The 18,157-nt window shown below is 42.9% G+C and overlaps 1 protein-coding gene across 1 annotated transcript; it reads right to left on the reverse strand.

The window, feature by feature from the left end:
* Positions 1 to 2,889: 2,889 nt before the first annotated feature.
* LOC105925428 (tetratricopeptide repeat protein 39C) lies at positions 2,890 to 17,858 on the reverse strand. Its single transcript, XM_012861277.3, has 14 exons — positions 17,340 to 17,858; positions 16,221 to 16,269; positions 13,749 to 13,877; positions 13,185 to 13,299; positions 11,026 to 11,380; positions 9,510 to 9,678; positions 9,158 to 9,251; positions 8,948 to 9,055; positions 8,761 to 8,870; positions 8,536 to 8,659; positions 6,551 to 6,648; positions 6,356 to 6,460; positions 6,214 to 6,252; positions 2,890 to 6,111 (listed from the first exon to the last, which is right to left on the reverse strand). The coding sequence occupies exons 1-14, from the start codon at positions 17,498 to 17,500 to the stop codon at positions 6,022 to 6,024; spliced, it is 1,746 nt and encodes a 581-aa protein (XP_012716731.2). The 5' UTR covers positions 17,501 to 17,858; the 3' UTR covers positions 2,890 to 6,021.
* Positions 17,859 to 18,157: the final 299 nt, after the last annotated feature.

An 18,157-nucleotide genomic window follows, 5' to 3' on the forward strand; every position in this document is an offset into this window, starting at 1 on the left:
CAAATAAAAAACCAAAACCCAACAATCAAGGCATAACAACTTTGCCTTGTCTTATTGGCTGCTGTAAGTCTGCTCTGCCATGTCTAAATTCAGTGGCAAAGGACTCTGAATAATTTATTACCTGACTGAGCTGTTGCCTTGACCCTGAAGTGACAGGCATGTTTTCTTAAAGAGATGCACTTGGAGTGTTTCTGTCTGAGCATGGAGATAAAAATTTCCCACCTGTGTCATTCAGCATAGAAACCACTGTGAGTAAATATCTCTACATGATTATTTTAAATTCTAGCATATTCCACCGAATAGTATATGATTCATAATCTCCTCATGGATGAGAGGTTTGTACTTATACAAATCTTACACTCTGCCCCTAGAATCAAAAACACACTTAGGCAAATGCATCCATGAACCAAGTGGTTGTTTTTCAATGAATTGGGGGTAATCGACCGTGTAGATGATGAATAACTTGGTTGCTCATAGTTCTAAACTGAGGCCACATTTCTATTTGTTTTGCCATATATTGTCTATTTACCATTTATTGTGTGTTATCAGTAGCATTAGAATTAGGGAAAAATCAAAAGTAAAGCCTGAAGAGGTCTTAAAATTTAAAATAGCAAGGAAGTGGGAAATTTAGGTGACTGCACTTCATCCTGCACCACCTCAGTCATCCAGGGACATACGCCAAAATCCTGCTTGTAGACTTCAGCTCGGCCTTCAACTTCCTGACATCTTCCACCAGAAGGATCATAGTGCCTCCCTCCACCTATCAGTGGATAACTAGCTTCCTGACTGACCGGCAGCAGCATGTGAGGCTGGGGAGTATCTCTTTCTGCCCAAGAGCAATTGGACAGGACCCCCAGGGGTGTATCCTCTCCCTCTCCTCTTCTGTCTGTAAACTAATGACTGCACATCTGTCTGTAAAACTCCTGAGGTTTGCAGAAGACACTTATCATTGGGCTGAGCCAGGACAGTGACAAATCTGCATAGAGACAGGTGGAGGATTGGCTGGCAGGGGTGCCAACAGGAATTTTGGCCCCCACGACAAAAAAATTTAAATCATCCAAAAGCTTATATATATTTGTAAATTTTCCTTTTTGGGCCCTTGGAATTATTGTAACTTTTCTTCCCCATATGGTGCCCCTGATAGCTGGTCCACCGGTGTGCCCAGAACCATCTGAAGACTGTGGAGATGACGGTGGACTTCAGGAGAACACCTCTCATTGTGCCCCCCTCACTACTCTCAACAATACTGTGTCTGATGTGGATCACATGTGGTTCCTGGGAAACGCCCTCTCTCAGGACCTGAGATGGTCCTCAGACATCGACACCATCTGTAAGATGCCCCACTAAATGACACAGAATAAAAAAATATGAACATGTGAGATACATTTGCACATCGGATTTCGATTTTTCCTTTTTCACGAAGGTATATGGACTTTGACCGGGCCATTCTAACACATTAACATGCATTGGTCTAAACCAATCTGTTGCAGCTCTAGTTGTATGTTTATGGTCGTTGTCCTGCTGGAGGTGAACTTCAGCTCCATTATCAAGTCTTCTGCCGCTTCTAACAGGTTTCCTTCCAGTATTTATCTCCATCCATCTTCCCATCATAAGCAGCTCTTCTGTCCATGCTGAAAAAACGTATCCCAACAGCATGATGCTGCCCCCACCATTTTTCAGAGTGAGGAAGGTGCATCAGGGTGATGTAGTGATAATTTGCCTCCACATTTATCATTTCGCTTGTAGAGTGAACAGTGTCATTTTGATGTGTCCCCCAGCAGGGCTTGTGGTAAACTGCTCAGGACATGTAATGGCTTTCTTCTTGTCTATTTTCCATTTAGTCCAGATTTAAGGGGTGCCAGAATCATAACCGTCTTACCAACAAATTCCCCCACCAGAGCTGCTGATCTCTGCATCCCTCTCAGAGTTCCTATGGGGCTTTCAGTGGCCTCTCTGTTTAATGCAAACAGCATCACCCTAAACTTTTTAGTCTAGGGTGATGCTGTTTTTTCCCCCTTTGTTTTTCATTACACGGTTTGGTCAATTGGCTTGAGTAGTCATTCATAAAAAAAAAAAATCGGATTGTGTGTAATTCAAATTTTGTACACATTGTTCTGAAAAACCTCTGAAGCCTTGACAGAGCAACCGTTACGAAGTTTAAATTACACACAATCAGATTTTATTTATGAATTTATGAATGACAATTGATAGAACCATTTATCCTTTTCTTTCACTTCACAGGGATTTGTTGTATTTTTTCCACAATCACACAAAACCTCAATAAAATTGACCAATCTTGAACCTGTATGAAAACTTCTGCAAGGCACTGTGTAACCCATGCAGAGCTCGTATAGACGTGTTGCTCAGGACCGAAGACATAATAGTGATAAAAATAAAAACATCTAATCCTCTGGTGCAATAAGCCACTCTTTAATGTTGCACTCTCTATAGGTTTGTCTACTTTTGTAAACCCCTTTTCTGTAGTGACAGTCACCATGTGACCACTATGGAGCTAAATCGGGGTCAGCTTTCTGTGAGAAAAGCGCCCCCTAGTGGTTCTTTGCAGACTAAAAGCAGGAACATTTCCATAATAACTACGCCCACATTTAAGCTCTTGACTAATTTGTCACGTAATCGTGGCTGCTGTCATAATCTGCTTTTACATCAACAGAGCCTGATAGAAGGTAAGGAGCAAAATCAAAATGGTGTTCAGCTTCATCCTATTCAGACTTGGAGAATGTTCTTGGTATTTTTAGAAACCTGGCATTTTTTAGTAGAGAATTTAGTACAAGTATGTCCCACAATAGCTTTTAAAGCGACATAAAAACTTCTCTACAGTATTCCATTGCTATTGCAATAGGAGCGGAGGCAAACAGCAGAGACAATTGCTTGACTTTATTGATGGAGAACAGTTTTATTTTCCAGTTTAGTGACACCTAACTTTTAGCCTCAGTTTCAACAATGACAGAGAGAAAATACTCTGGTGACAGAGGTATTTGGTACACTGGGTAGATTATATCTTTTTGACATTTCACCTTAATGTTTTTTTTTTTTTTTTTCAGAGCTCAGACTGCTGGCACAGCAGCCCCCACTACATTTATTACACGTTACATCCATTACAGCCACAAGGGATGACAAGCCTTGTCTTAAAATATCATGGTGTTATAAAAAAAAGAGAGAAGAAAATCTGTAAGTCCACAACTTTAAACATGAAGCGAAAAGTTCCCATGGTTGAAAGTCTTTGTGATTCACTAAATGTTGTCCCTTATGAGTTAATATTACTTGGATGACAAACTTGAGTGCTTGTTCATAAAACATATTTCTCCTTGCTGGAAAATTCTTATGTAAACGGCTTATAAAGTTTGTTAAAATGACTTATGAGTGTTGTCCGTCCAATGCAAGGTCCTACGCTGGAATGAGGCTGACCGCTGATACCGGCAGCCCTCAGACCTAACAAAGCTGCATCAACATTACCAAAACACATCTATTGTTGATAGATGAACAAACTTGTCAGTGTTGTGAAGTAAGTCAAAGGCTCCTACCACTCTAAAACAACAGTAAAATGCGTTTGTAAAAACACAGGATCAGGCTGACATTTACCAGCACCTTTCATTAGGCAGCGTTACAGTACTAAGGGTGTTATGGAGGAGTAGCTTTATGTATCGGGAGGAAAAAACATGCTGGACTTCAGTACATAAAGCCACTGTCACCCAGCCATGCTATGCACAGTGCACAGGCGGAGCGCTCAATGTTGCATTAGATACACCAGAAGAAACATAAAGTGTGTTAAAGTCATTTACAATGAACAATGGTCATGTGGTAGCTTTGTTTTGGGCAAGTCTAACCCTTAAACCCAGGTCTAAGCAGCTGGCTCGTCCATTCTGCACCCTCTCACCACTTGCCCTCCTGATGCCTCCAACCAATATCTTCATCCAAACTTCAATCCCTTTTTACCTCACTCATCCTCCTTCTCTCGCTTTACAATCCTTTCATCCAGTTTAACCTCCTCGTCTGTTTTCCCTCCTTCTTTTCTCTAACTGCCAGTGAACAAACATAACCAATACCTGCTGTAGACTGTATTTATTCCCTTTGAGGTGACCAGTAGGTGACCCCTCTTTCATGACTTCCCAGCGTATTTTAACAAGGACTTTTAGGAAATGTGGATCTATCCACGGATAGAAGCTCGAATACATTTGAAGGTTTCTTATTTTGAAATCTAATCATCTGTTGATCTATTTCTCTCACTTGGCAGTTGTTGCCTATTCTAGTTCTCCATCTCTTGTTTCAGGATATATCCAACTCCTGTTTCCATTGCTGTTACATGCCGTTTCCTTTGTATCAAATCTGATTATCTCCACGTGTTTTTGATTTTATTCTCTCACCATCACATATTTAAGAGGGATAAAATCATTTTTGTTTTGATCTCGTTTAAAATAAGATGACCATTTCTTTTTGTGCAGACCACTGGGTAATGTTTTTCCTCCTTTATTGAGGGATGCCCATTTAAAGAGAGCCAACCAGATTCTCTCGTCCCAATCTTGCCTACTGCTGTGAGTGGAATTAAGCTGGTGTGCTCCTTGTAAATGCAAAAAAAAAAAACAATTTCATTTAAGGAAAATGACTTAAAATTTCACCAACCCATACATTGACTCACAAATATAAAGAAAATCAAATATGATAAATATTTATACTAGCCATTAACCTGTTATATGTTATGGAAACAGAGTCTAAATATAACACAGTTCATTTGCAAAAATACTCAAAACCCTTAAACTGTTCCACATTTTGTTACATTACAGCCACAATCTTAAATGTACCTTATTGGGATTTTCTGCCATTTTCTGCCACCAACACCAATCTGACTAAGCATCCGGAAATCGGCAAGAAAACGGAAAGAGTATGGCACAACTCTAACACCGTCAAGACACGGCTGGGACAGGCCTGGAGAGGAGGGCTGATAACAAATGTTCACCAAGCTTTTGGACTGAATCGACTGCATTTATATAGCACTCTTCTAGAGATAGTGACAACTCTAAAAAAATGTTACACTAGACCCAGATTCGCCCAATCAGACTTATTCATATTCAATATTCAGATTGCTAGGCAACCTGGGGTTAAGTGCCCCATGAACACGTGACGAGAGGAATCCACAACCTTCTGATTGCGAGGCGGCTACTTTACCCACTGAGCCGCGGTCTGTCCGTTTTTTTGTCCCACTTCACATTTAGTAGCTACTTTGTGTTGGTCTACCTCATAATATCCCAATAAATGACATTTAAATTTATGGCTGGAGCATTAGAACATTTGAAAAGCAAGGCGCTGTAAACGTTACTAACAAAGGAAATGTGTCCTCTAAAAGAAATTCTTTGCTCATCTGTTGTATTAAGGTAGAAGCAGAATTAAGTCCTTTAAAGCGACGAGGTAATGAGCAGAACGGTTACCGGACAGCAAATACATTAACGGTGAGAGAAACACTGAAAGGAACATCGGGGAGTGGATTTGATGAAATCAGGGGTCAGCTTAATCTCTGTGCATTCAGTGTAGGAACAGGCCCCGGGAAGCGAGAGACCGGCTAAGCAGAAAAAACTGGAGGCGGCAGGAGAAAGCTAGCACAGCTCTTCTAAAGCGGCCCGACTCCCTCTCTATGCAGTTAGACTGCCAGGGTTAAACACCTTCATTATGTACATCACACCCCCGCTTCTGTGGCGTCAGAGGCATTCTTCACGCTCGCACCCTGCAGCTGTTGGTGTATATGGCTCGCTGGAGGACAAGACCCATCTCTGCACCGATCAAACTTTGGAGATTTTTAACGTCAGCTGTGTCTAGCCGTGTGCCGGTAGGAGCACACCTATCTGCTGCTTTACAAAATGCACAGAGATGGCACTTTATCATCAGACTGTCTAATGGGACAGCCGTCTGCCAATGGCGTCTTCAGTTCATTTGACAAGAGAAACACAGGGAGCTCTATCACCAGTGACGGGCCTAAAACTTTGGGCGGCCATGTTTTCCCCCCTCTCGGAGTCACTGAGGCACCACCTCCTTCAGAGAGGCCAGCGCTGAGTGGATGCGGACATGAAGCCGGTTTTCAAAGTCGTAGTTTGTAAAATCCTCCTGCATTGAGACGGGGAGACAATTAGTATAGTTATAATAGTTATTCACTTTAAAATTTTCTTAGAAATGCTGACTATGCGTCTTTTTTTCTTTTTTTTTTACCTTGGCTTGAAGTAGGAAGGATCTCCCCTTTGCCACAGTCTGAATTGAACAATGCAAAAAAAAAAAAAGGTCACAACAACAATGTTCACAAACAAACAAGTGACTAAACGAATGCTTTTATGCCACATGCAAGGCGACAGACCTCTGGGTTTGCAAGGAGTATACATCCAAGCTCATAGACGGCGTACGGCTGAATGTAGGAGTTGATCTGCCGTCCATACTCGTCCCTAACAGCCAGCTGGAAGGACTGGATCACCGGCGGAATGAGAGGAAGGAGCAGTGTGAGTCAAATTTAGATCGGCTCCGACGTTATTCACTGGTCAGAGTAGAGCACTACCTGGACAGCATCTCTGATGTTTCCTTGGCATTTAAGGATGGAACCGAGGAGGAGGTGCTTCAGGCCTCTGCACGAAGGCTCGTCTAAACTCTGCAACACTGTGTTATAACCACAAAAAAAATTATTGCACGTGGAAAACGAAGACAGTGTTGTGCCAAATTCGTGTCCATTCCGACCACAATTTTATGTATATCATTTAGATTTCAATGGATAAACCAAGACAACGTGGTGCATAAGTGTGAAGTAACAGAAAGGATGCAAGGCAATCATGTTGCTTTCACAGATGAAACTTTGAAAAATGTGCCACGCAAAAAAATTGAGCCCTCTGTATTTTAATACCCCTAAAAACTCCAGCAGGGAATGCAGAGGGTGCGGCTACCCTGGGCCCACGGTTATGAAGGGGCCCACGCTGCCCACCGCCAGTAAAGTCCTTCTCTTAAGGCTGGTTCACTGGGCAGGATAATTAGCCCTACTTTTGCTCCCATCTTCCCCTCCCGACAGGCCCCTATCTCGCCATGATTAAGATAATCTGAAGAGATATTCCGGCCGTGTTGTGTTTTAAGAGTGATTTAGTCCCTTCGGTAGAATCTCAGGACCACTCTGACTTCAACTTGGGTATATTCATGCTGGATTGTCTTGTCTCTATATCCTAGTATGTGTGGTGTTCCCTGAGGATAAACGAGCATGCAGAGAATTTATTGTGATGTTTAGCCAATCAGAAAGCGTGGTGAGGGAAACCCTGAGGAAAAAAAAAAAACAGCTCACCTCTATATCATAGTGTAGCAAACATAGAGCCCCTTGTTTCTGCTGTCTTCACTCCTTTAACGACTTTTCTTTTTGTTATGTTTTTTTCTCTGTTAAAATGAGTCCACAGACTGTAGCCATTATTCTTCCCATCGTCCATGTTTATTTACTCTGAACTCACGTTTGATCCTGAGAGGTTTCGCACGATTTCCCGTATGACATCTGAAAGATCCCGAGGGAAATCTGTTTGTGTGTGATGTGTTGTGTTCGCTGTTGACTGGACACCCAACACTGTAAGAGCAAACCTGTTATATATACAATTTTTTAGCGTTACGTGTGGTGTCTCTCAGGCTTTTAAAATCGAATGACTATTTTGAAATCCTGCCATGTAAATCAGCTTTATAATGTATTTGTAGGGATATAACAGTAAAAAAGGGAGAAATATCAGTCCAGATCAGAGCATTTCCTTAAATAAGATTAAGCGGTAATGTGACATCACATGTCAACCTCTCTTGCTCTGTCTGGCAATATCTCTCTCCCTCTCTCTCTCTCTTTTTGTGCATATATGTGCATTTGACATCTGACTGAAATGCGCAGGCGCATGTGGTCTCTGAGTGTGCTGTTGGCCTTTGCTAGTTACTGTGTGTTGGCTAATGTTGGATTTACTTTGTTTTCCATAATATTTGGCCATTTATGATCAATGATTCCACTTCATATTTTAATTATTCAAAGTGTGTTTCTTTTTATTTTTGAAGCAAAAGCTAGGGATGCCACAAGGAATTTCAGGCTCCGTGACAAAGAAAAAGAAAAAAGAAAAAAAAGAATCAACATCACAAAAGCTCAAAAATATACAACAAAAAACCTTTTTGGAACTGTCCTCCCGTTTATCCGCTATACGGCTACCCTGGCTAAAGCCATTCATTCAGTCTCTTTTTGGCAGCGACCAAATACAGTTTAGATCATGATCAGATCTGTAATGTGAAATAGCCAAAAAGCTTTATGAGCTTTAAGTCCCCGCCCTTTAATTTTTAATGTGACACTGGCTCTGCGTCTTGACTTGCAGCTGTAATTCAGACTTATATATCCAAAATGAGACCAGGTATCATTTTCCTTCCTTTGCATAATTTTGCACTGCTTTGTGTTCGTCTACCAGACAAAATCCCAATAAATCACGTGGAAGTTTGTCGTTACTGTGAGTCTCACAGATACGGTTATGTTGGTCCTCTGTGGGTTGCACTAACCCTGATTCATGATCTGCAGTTTAGTCGAGGAGCAGTTCTGCAGCGCTTTCCACAGATAGAGCACTTCGATGACCCCGAGGATGCAGAGCTGTCTGGTGGGCGAGACCTTTCTCAGTCGGTCGGCCTGCAGAGAGGGATAAAAACAACGACGTTAAACTCCTGCAGCAGGCCTGCTATCATTTTTAAAATAGGAAAAGCACATGCGAAGGTTACAGTATAGCTGACCCTTTTGACAGCAAACTGCTCTATCTGGTTGTTTTTTCTCTTGAACAGCTTCTGGACGTCTTTGAAAACTCCGTTTGCTCCATCCAAGTCGCCTGAAGCGCCCTGACACACTGAAAGGAAACCCAGAGGGCATCAAGCGGGCTCTCAGAACAGTCCCCAACGCTTCGCTCGCGTCTCTCGTTCTTACCTCCAGTCAGGTAGGCATAGTAGCACTGCGACCAGCGGGACTCATTCTTCAGCCTCTCAAACGCTCTGAAGGCGTCTTCGAAATTCAGCTCTATCATACTGCACCAACCTGCCACAGAGACAAGCAGACGGGATCACGCCGGGCCCCTCGGCGGCGCCGTGCACCGACAGTCAATGTGCCGCGGCTGAACCGGATGAGAAAAACACGTACCAATCTCATAGAGACACACATGCTGGATCTCTCTTTGGTCTGATGCAAGTTCTAATGCATCATGGAAACAGGCCAAAGCACTGTTGATATGGCACTGGGGACAGAGGAGAGAGCACACACAGCGACAGGTAAACGGTAATCGTGTGTCAGACACAGACTGGATGGGTGTGGGGTGAACGCTGGACCAGGAGACGGCAGATCACACGTCGGCGAGTTCACGAGTCACGAAGCACGCATACCAACTGCAGTATGTGCTTGAACAGAAGCTGCTGTTTTTATCGGTTTTCTTCTGTTCAACAGAAACACATCTCTGGCAGTCCGTCACCGCCGGCTCCAAAGCTGCCGTACGTACCTCCAGTCTTTGAACTCGTCCTTTGAAGAACATGAAGAGGGACGAGTTGGGGTAAACCACGGACTTTCTCTGCAGGATGGCCTTGGCCTCCAGCAGTCCTGCGTGCGTATCAGAGCCCTCCAGGGCAAAGAAGGGCAGCACCACAGTGTGGTACCACAAGAGGGCCAACCTGAGCAACACAACAAGATATTTAAACCAGACGATTCTGCTGATACGCTCAACATTTAGCATGTCTCTAAACCCTCCTACAGTTTGATACTTTAAACACAGGGATGTGGAAATGGGTTTGCTCCCTTACAGATTTCTTCTGTTTGCTTTGTTTTTTTTTTTTTTTTAAATATGTATCACACTTTCAGATTTAAATAATCAGACAAAGATAACCTGACAAAATCCAAAATGTGGTTTTCAAATAAACTCATTTGTTGAGGAAGAAAAAATTATCTAAATTCTGACTTTAGGTGAAATTAAAACTTCATCCCACGTTTAATCATGAATTACCTGCAAATCAAGAAATTAATTAAAACTACCTGAAAACATGAGTTAGGCAAAAAGATCTGAAAATGTCACACATTATGCCCTGATCTAAAGAAATTCAAGAACAGAAGAGAAACAAAGCTGCTGGCATGTGTCAGTCAGGAAAGGGGCGTTACAAGGCTGTGTCTAAGGATTTTGGACTCTAACAAACTACAATAAGAGACACTATCCATAAATGAAAAAGAAAAAAAAACACAGAACAGTGGGGGGACCGTCAAAGAAGTGGCCAGCCAATCAAAACTAGTCCACAGACTCATCCAAGTGGCCACAGAAGAACTCAGTAAGTCAGCTGCAGCGCTGTATGTTAAGATCAGAGTCCATGATGCCGTTGTTGCAAAACAGGAATTCTGCTCTCTAGCAAAAACATCCTGCAGTCCGGTCATCAGCTTACAGCCTTAGGCTTTAATGTGTTTGTGTTCCGCAGCGGGACAGCAACATCTAAATGATTATTATTTTTAAACTTGACATTTTATCAGTCAGTGTGCGGGCATAAATCTGACTGAAATCAGATTAAAGGGGAACAAAAACCTTGAAAGGATTTATGATGTTCAGAATTTTTTCACATCACATACAATGGACATTTTAACAGGGCTGTGTACACTTTGAAATGTTTTTTTTTTATACATGGAGTTTGAGTATAACGACTGTAAAGAAGTAAAAGCCTGGGATGGGATGGTGGGCCTGTGGTGTGTTGGTGGGAACATAGTAGGGGGTCCTGGTCCCAATATTAGCCGCTGATCGCTACCTTTGCTATTATTTCTAATCAGGCAGCGCAAAGACACAGTGCAAGATTTGCGTAATGATTGCGCAATAAAGTTGGGAAGTTTGGAACCATGTAATCAAACAAATAACCAGAGGAACTCAAGGCTGCTGACTTTACATTACCTTTCTGTTCACTATTTATATACAAACACTGTACAGCTGGCATATCTAATCTAAAAATCTCAAATGTGCCTTTGCTGTTTGGAGATTGCCTACTCACGTAGCCAGTGGTGCTTTCATGTCCTTACTCTCGCTCGCGTACATCAGAGAGGACAGGCCCTGGAGACGGTCACCAGGGAAACCCAGCAGGTTGATAATCTTGAGCAGGTGTGGCGGCACCATGGAGATGCACAGGTGGAAGAGGCCATAGCCGAAGCTGACGGAGCCCTTGAGCCGGTCCAGGGCTTCGGCCGTCACACCGCTCTCCACGTTGTGGTTGGCGTTGTCGGTCGAGAGGGACTCCTGGTTGCCAGAGGGTCGCTGCTGACAGGTCTCCTGCAGCTGACTGATGTCACTGTGGCATTTATTATACATCTTCCATGCCTTACGGAGAATCCAGCCTCCTTTTATATATGCTGTTTATGGAAAAAAAGAACACACAGTGAAAAAAGAAACCAGCTTCCCTGTCCTTGCTGAGGATAACTATCCTCACAGCATGAAGCTGCCACTACCATATTTTAAGGTGGAGGTTGTCATTTGTTAAAGGCAAGCCAATGCCAAAGAAATGCCTTTTTATTTATGTTTCTGTGTCTAAATACACGTTGAAAGTAGGGGTGTCCCGATACCAGTTTTTACCAGACCCAGTACAAGTACGAGTACCTCAGTTTAGATACTTGCCGATTCCAAGTACTTATACCGAGGGCTTAATAAATTGGTACTTATAGAACACAAATAACTTAATATAACTGACTGAAAACGACTGACCATCAAGGACGATGAATTTGGTTACAGATTGAGTTTTCTTCTCTCCTTTTTCTTTTGGAGGGCCATTAAACATTGTCTTGGTGTATAGCACCACTACCTGGTAGCAGGGCCGGATTAACACTTTCTGAGGCCCGGGGCTAATTACCTGGATGAGGCCCCTCATATCATGTTCTGACGCATGATGTCACCCTAACCCACAGACACATCAGCGTACACAGTAGGCCTACCAATCTATGACACACTACCGTTGACTGGTGATATTATTTCAATTCAATTAAATTCATTTCAATTCAATGGTAGCTTTATTATAATTGCAGTGTTGACAAAGCTGACAAAATGAGGATGGGAAAACAAAATGTATCTGAATTGACCTATTTGAAAATCTTGGAAAAAAGAAAGTATGAAATTGGTGATTTGGTGACTGAAAGCGGACAAATCATTACTGAATAGTTTGCAAAAAAAAAAACAAAACACATTTCCAGTAGATGGGGAGTAAGACAGCCATTCTCTTGCCACCTTCTCTCCATTTCTGAGCGAGCGACGGAACAATGTTTTGCTCAGACATCGCTTTTGATTTTTATAGCTCCTTTCAGAAGCCGAAAAATCGGCATCTTTATGTTGACATTGTGTGGGGGCTTCAATTCCCCTTCCGACCCAATAGCTTCGCATCTCCTCATTAACTTCTCCCCAGCATGCAATATCTGTTGATATATCTATTTTCTCCACTGCCTCAGAATCAACAGGCTCATCTGCTACGTTACCCACTGGTTCTTCTCCATCCCTTGTTGTTTCCTCAGAGGTTGTAGCAGTAGCACTATTGCTAGCAGGGCTAGTTGGGCTGGTTAGTTGGCTAGAACTAGCGGTGGCTGGCTGCTGTCCATCAGTTGCATCTTGGCTGGAGGTAGCCGCTACAGCAGGCTGACTACTCCACAGGTTGGTTAATTTGGGTGTTTTCTGTAATAATTCTTTGGCTCTTTCCTTTTTTATTTCTACTAATTTTCGTTTTTTTGCTCCGCTGTCCTGTTTTCTATGGCTCGACATTTTCGCTCGTTTTCGTTTTCTTTTCTTATATTAATTTTTGTCATTTGACATTCCGCGACCGGAGGCCCCCCCTAGCGGCGATGCCCGGGGCTGCAGCCCGTTCAGCCCATTCTGTAGAGACGGCCCAGCCTGGTAGAGATTGGTATCTAGCCTTTGAGTTGCAGCGTAGCCCAGCCCAGCAGGAAAATCGGTATCGGTACAGAGTATCGGATTGCTTTTACAAGTACGAGTACGAATATTTGACACTGGTATCGGGACACCACTATTTGAAAGTATTAGATTTATCAAGATTCAAAACCAAAGTGAAACTCCTGTTTTAAAGTACTAAATAAAGTTCAAAATAACACAAGAATATTTGTATTAACCAACACTTTTCAAAGCCTCTTGGTCTTGTGAGTTATAGGGACTGGTTACCTGAGAGCTCCTGTTTGACGAATGACAGCACGGCTAGATACACTTGGCAGTCGGCAACTATGATCTGTCTCTGTAGGCGGTCCACAACGGCAACGCCTGACATTTGGGAGTCCATCTGTAACGCACAAAAAAAGAGCACATGTGTAGAGTAAGCAGCGTCCATTCGGACATTGCTGCTACGCTACACTGTGGCCAACGGGTAGTGGAAAAGAATAAACCTCTCTCTCTTCCTGAATAAACCTGAAGACGCCAGGCAGCCCTGTGGCTCCCCGTCCAGTTTCAGATTGGATTTCAGGGAGGTTCTAATTGAATTTGTGCGCTGGTCAGGCATGATCTCACTGCAGTATGGATGGTTACACCTACAGCTGAGGATTTTAACATCGCTTTCTAAACTCTGGTGCTGCTGAAATGTTAGAAGGTACAAGAAATATTAGAATCCAGCTTACCTCTCCTGATCATATTCCTACTATAACAGAGGTTCTTTTAACAGTTTCTCCTGCCGACCAATAACCTACTTCAGTCGAAGTATGAACCCGTCTGTTTTCACCACTTCCCGCCACTTACGCTCTTTTTGATCTTGTTTCGGATTGTGTCCAACACTCCAGCACTGTCGCTCTCGCAGAGTTTCTCGGTGGTTCTCAGGTCGTCACAGGCCATCTGCATCTTCTCCTCCTCAAATGTCATCATGGCGTTCTGCAGCCAAACACAGAAAAAGTCCTCCAACTTAGACTCTGTGCATTCACAAGCCCTCCAGGGTTACAAAGCAGGATGGACTGAACCTAAATGGCACTTTACTACCTATCTATTTGCAAAGAGCTTTTTGTTTATAGCGCCAAACGCCTACAAAATGCAAGTTGCTCACACAAGGGGGAACTTTACCGGCCTATTCTAACCTACAGGCCGTAGAGCCTATTTGAGTTACATCACTGTTTCAATGTTCTTCTCTGTTCTTCTGGGGAGAGTCATGCTTGATCTAGCACACTAACAGTGAAGGAGCCTTATGTAATAGGCTGACAAAAGGCTCCTTCAGCATAATCCTAAATGGAGCAGCGTGGTGACATCTGCACAACTGTGTGTGGAGCAGGAAATAAGAAGTAAACCTGTTCTGTGCAGCTTAGACAAATAAGCATCCCTTCAAGACAGCCGATAAACATCCCATAAATCATAGAAAGAGAACATTGCATGAATATACCATAATCTAACTTTAGAAAATCAAATGGTTTGCAGAATTTTATGTAGGGCTGTTCAAATAAGGAATGGAAATTAATAGTGATTATTTTTCACAATTACGTAGTGAGGCTTGTGTGCAAAAAGATATGTTTTTGTCCCCAATTCATTTTTTTCCGCTTCCATATGTCTTGTGTGCTCAACGGTCTTATTAGCAGCGTTCAATCACTTGATTTATTTGTGACATTTCAACAAATCAATAGCAAAATCTAATATATTGTCAATAAACTTCAGGTAAAACACAAAGATAAATGCCTTTTTTGTCAAATAAAATCACCTTTTAAAAGATAAAGACATAAGATCCCAGCTACATTTCTGCAGTATGGACTACTGGGACTCACCAAAGATGTGCAGACATGACTCAGTTGTTCTCTCCTGTCTGCTTTTTAACTCACAGCACCTGGTATTTTGTCCCTAAAGGACAAAGTGTAGGTCTAACACGGGATGAACCTGGTTTCAGAATGCTGTGATGAAGTTCTGATAAATCCTCAAGGGAGATCTGACCCAGCATACGCAGCTACAAAATCTGCAGTGAGAAGCGTCTCGCTCCTGCAGAAGATCTCAGTATAGCAGCAATCTAACGCTGGCTCACCTCCTCTTTGTATAAAAATTACTCAGAACGTGTTTTCAAAGATTTGCTCATAAATGGCTGCTGACTGAACTTGCAAAAAGATGTTCCAACCCCTAATGATATAAATGTGTGCAATAGCGCAATTGCTAAGGACTGAGTCCGCTTGGGGGAAATATATAAAGGGGTGTAAGTGTTCTGAGTTCTCTATCTCCATATCTATAGTATATTTGACCAGTTGAATGGAATCTATCTTCGTTTAATGTCAACTCCAGGCTTATTTTAGTAGAAACTGAGTTACTAAAGCTGTCAAATCTGTGATATACCTGTGTGTCATTTGTAATGCATGGAGATGAAGGGTGTAAAATTCAGCATTCATTCGACTGCATCAGGAGATTGCACATTACTTTCTCTTTTTGCCATATTCAACAACCTGGAGACGAATGTTCAAAGTCATATACACAGTCTATGAATGTTCCCAAGTGGTTGGACAATTATTAGCTGAATGAATCAGAAAGTGGGTCACAGCAGTTGGCATGCCAAGATGAGAGAATTATCACCAGTGCAGAGAGAGCGTCTGCGTGGTGTAGCATGAGGTTAAATGAAGAACCTTAGCGTCACACTTGCCTTTGTAGTCTCAGAATATTTTGACATGTCCAAAAACCGATGCAATTACGTATGCTACAGTATCATCAGACATCTGAAGATGATGCTGCAGTATACTGTGGTTTCCCCTTTATGTATCAGGAATGTCAGGGGAACGAATGTAGAATGTGGTAAAAAATATTCTCCCCTCAAAATGGTTGATTATGTGACTGTGAAATGCTGCCGTCGCGACAGGCAGGTGCATTCAGCATCCAGGGAAAGTGGATGACATCATCCCTGCCTTTATTTTATGGACCGACATGAAGGGTTGTGACAGAGTGTGAAGGTGTATGTGAGTGTGAGCAGCACACCACATTATGAATCATCTCCCTCATTCAACACTGACAGACGCAGGCTTTCAGTAATCTACTCTTCTGTTGGAGTAATGCATTTCTTGAGCTTAGATGCATCCATTATGTTAATGGCTGGAAAGGCAAAAAAACCAAGGAGGATATCAATGGTGACAATATGAGGCCTAAGATTCTATTATCTCAGGTCTCACATCTACTGTAACATTGATTCTGACTGTTCACCAATTATATTTGTCACTGCCTCCGTCTCCCTGCTGGAGTGGTACTTCCTAATGGGGATCTCACCAGAAAACTGACAAAGCTTGCTCCAAAGCTCATCAAAGGGCTGTGTGTCCTAGAAAAGAGACAAAGAAATGGGGAAAATTAGAAGAGCACAAAAAACAACCAAAATTTTTTTTTTAATTTGTTAGAAAAAATAAGCTGAGTTGCAACTAAATATTTTCTGTGCATTTTTTTTCTGCCACCAGGACCCACAAAAAGAGGAGACAAAAACACAAAAGTAGCAGCAGATTTTGACTTTTCCTGATGGCTCAAACAGAGCAAGCTCAGAACATGACAGTCTATCATGCAAATCCAAGAATCCAAAGCAAGCTTTAATATGATTGATTATGAAACAAAAACCCAGTTCATGTCATGTTCACTTGCTAAAATTCAAATGTGCAAATGAAAACAGATGAAGAATAACACCACTTCAGAGACAGTGGGAAGGAGAAAATATGGTAATTTATGCCGGCGCATTCACAGTATCACTTTTATGGTCTTGTAACAAATAATCAAAACCGGGGCCAGCTGCTTTCAGCAACTGTGCAGTGATGTTTCAGTTAACGTCTGACAACAGTGACTGTTCCTGTATGGATGGTGCCCTGGGTCATAACCTCCTCCTGCTGCCCCTCCTGCTGCCCCGCCACAACACAATCCCTCCCCCAATACTGACAAATAAATGGATGGATGGATGGATGGATGGATGGATGGATGGATGGATGGATGGAGCCTCATCTATACAATTTCATCTGTATTCAGGTCCACCTTATGACATATATCTTACTTGGGTTCTGAGTTTTTTCAGTTTAGTTTACAATCAACCAGTTGAGGTCTGAGTCCAAGTATAATTTCTGAACCATGGATTATCAAAAACAACGTTTAGAAATACCAACACCGCCAGTTAAATTAGGAATCAGAATATATATATATATATATATATATATATATATATATATATATATATATATATATATATATATATATATATATATATATATATATATATATATATATGTTCTGCTATTATTCCTCCTGTTTATATTCAGGTGCGTCAGGTGTGGTACAGGACACGTTGTTCTTTGCCACCCAAACACATTTTTTCCCCACATTGTACCTGCAGGTCAGACTCCTTAGAATAATTACCTGTATCTCTTGAAAAGCTCGTCGCTCTCTTTGAATCCGTTGTTGAGCAGCATGTTGATGCCTTGCAGAGCCATCTCAGCATCATCTATGCGCTCTGCCTTCTCCTCCACCTTCTGCTGCTGCTGCTGCTGCTGCTGGGACTGCTCGGGACCCGCCATCATTTCTTCTACAGCGCAGGGGCTGCTGGACTAGACGAGTGCAACGCAAATAAAGATACGGGCCCGTGTCTTCTCCGAGACAACCCCGCATTGGCTTCCCTCCGCAGATGTAAGAGACAGGCCTAAACAGGGACGCGCCTCCGGTCGCTGTTTATAAGGAAGAAGAGGAGGAAAACCCGCCGCGCTGCCTCCGCAGGATCTAGGCGGCTGCGCCCCTCGGAAGGCCCCTGACGCCTGCACCCAAACCTAACCTAACGATTCACAACCGGCCCGTCTCTCCAAGCAGCTGCACCCTCAGAGGAACGCACTCTGCTGCGTAGCGCCGCATCCGTCAGGTTTCCTCCGGCTGATCCGATCCAAGCGACAGCATCCCGGGTTACATAACGAGGATGCTGCGAGGCTTCGCCAGACCCACGCAAGTAGACGCACCGGTCCGACGGGCTGGCGTCACGACGCGCGGTGATTAGCCGGGAGGAAGGAGGGAGCAGGGCGGTGCGATGCGATCTCACCCGGCCGCGCCCAGACCTACTCCAACGCAGACCTGCTGATGACACAGAGGATGCCAGAGTTCACAGGACATGATGAAGGCGCTGAATTCTGATGACAGGTTCACATCCAAGCCAGAGTCGTTCAGTTCTGTCCCAGGATGAAATGATAGAC

This window comes from Fundulus heteroclitus, chromosome 9, assembly GCF_011125445.2.
Source record: "Fundulus heteroclitus isolate FHET01 chromosome 9, MU-UCD_Fhet_4.1, whole genome shotgun sequence".
In the NCBI taxonomy this organism is placed as follows: Eukaryota; Metazoa; Chordata; class Actinopteri; order Cyprinodontiformes; family Fundulidae; genus Fundulus; species Fundulus heteroclitus.

Bases quoted from the DNA above. Each gene is read 5' to 3' on its own strand.
- LOC105925428 (XM_012861277.3), bottom strand. From the start codon at position 17,500: ATGATGGCGGGTCCCGAGCAGTCCCAGCAGCAGCAGCAGCAGCAGCAG. The intron at 11,381-13,184 runs GTAACCAGTCCC...TTCCATAAACAG, and splicing joins CGTCAAACAGGAGCTCTCAG to CATATATAAAAGGAGGCTGG. The intron at 8,871-8,947 runs GTAAGAACGAGA...GTTTCCTTTCAG, and splicing joins CTATGCCTACCTGACTGGAG to TGTGTCAGGGCGCTTCAGGC.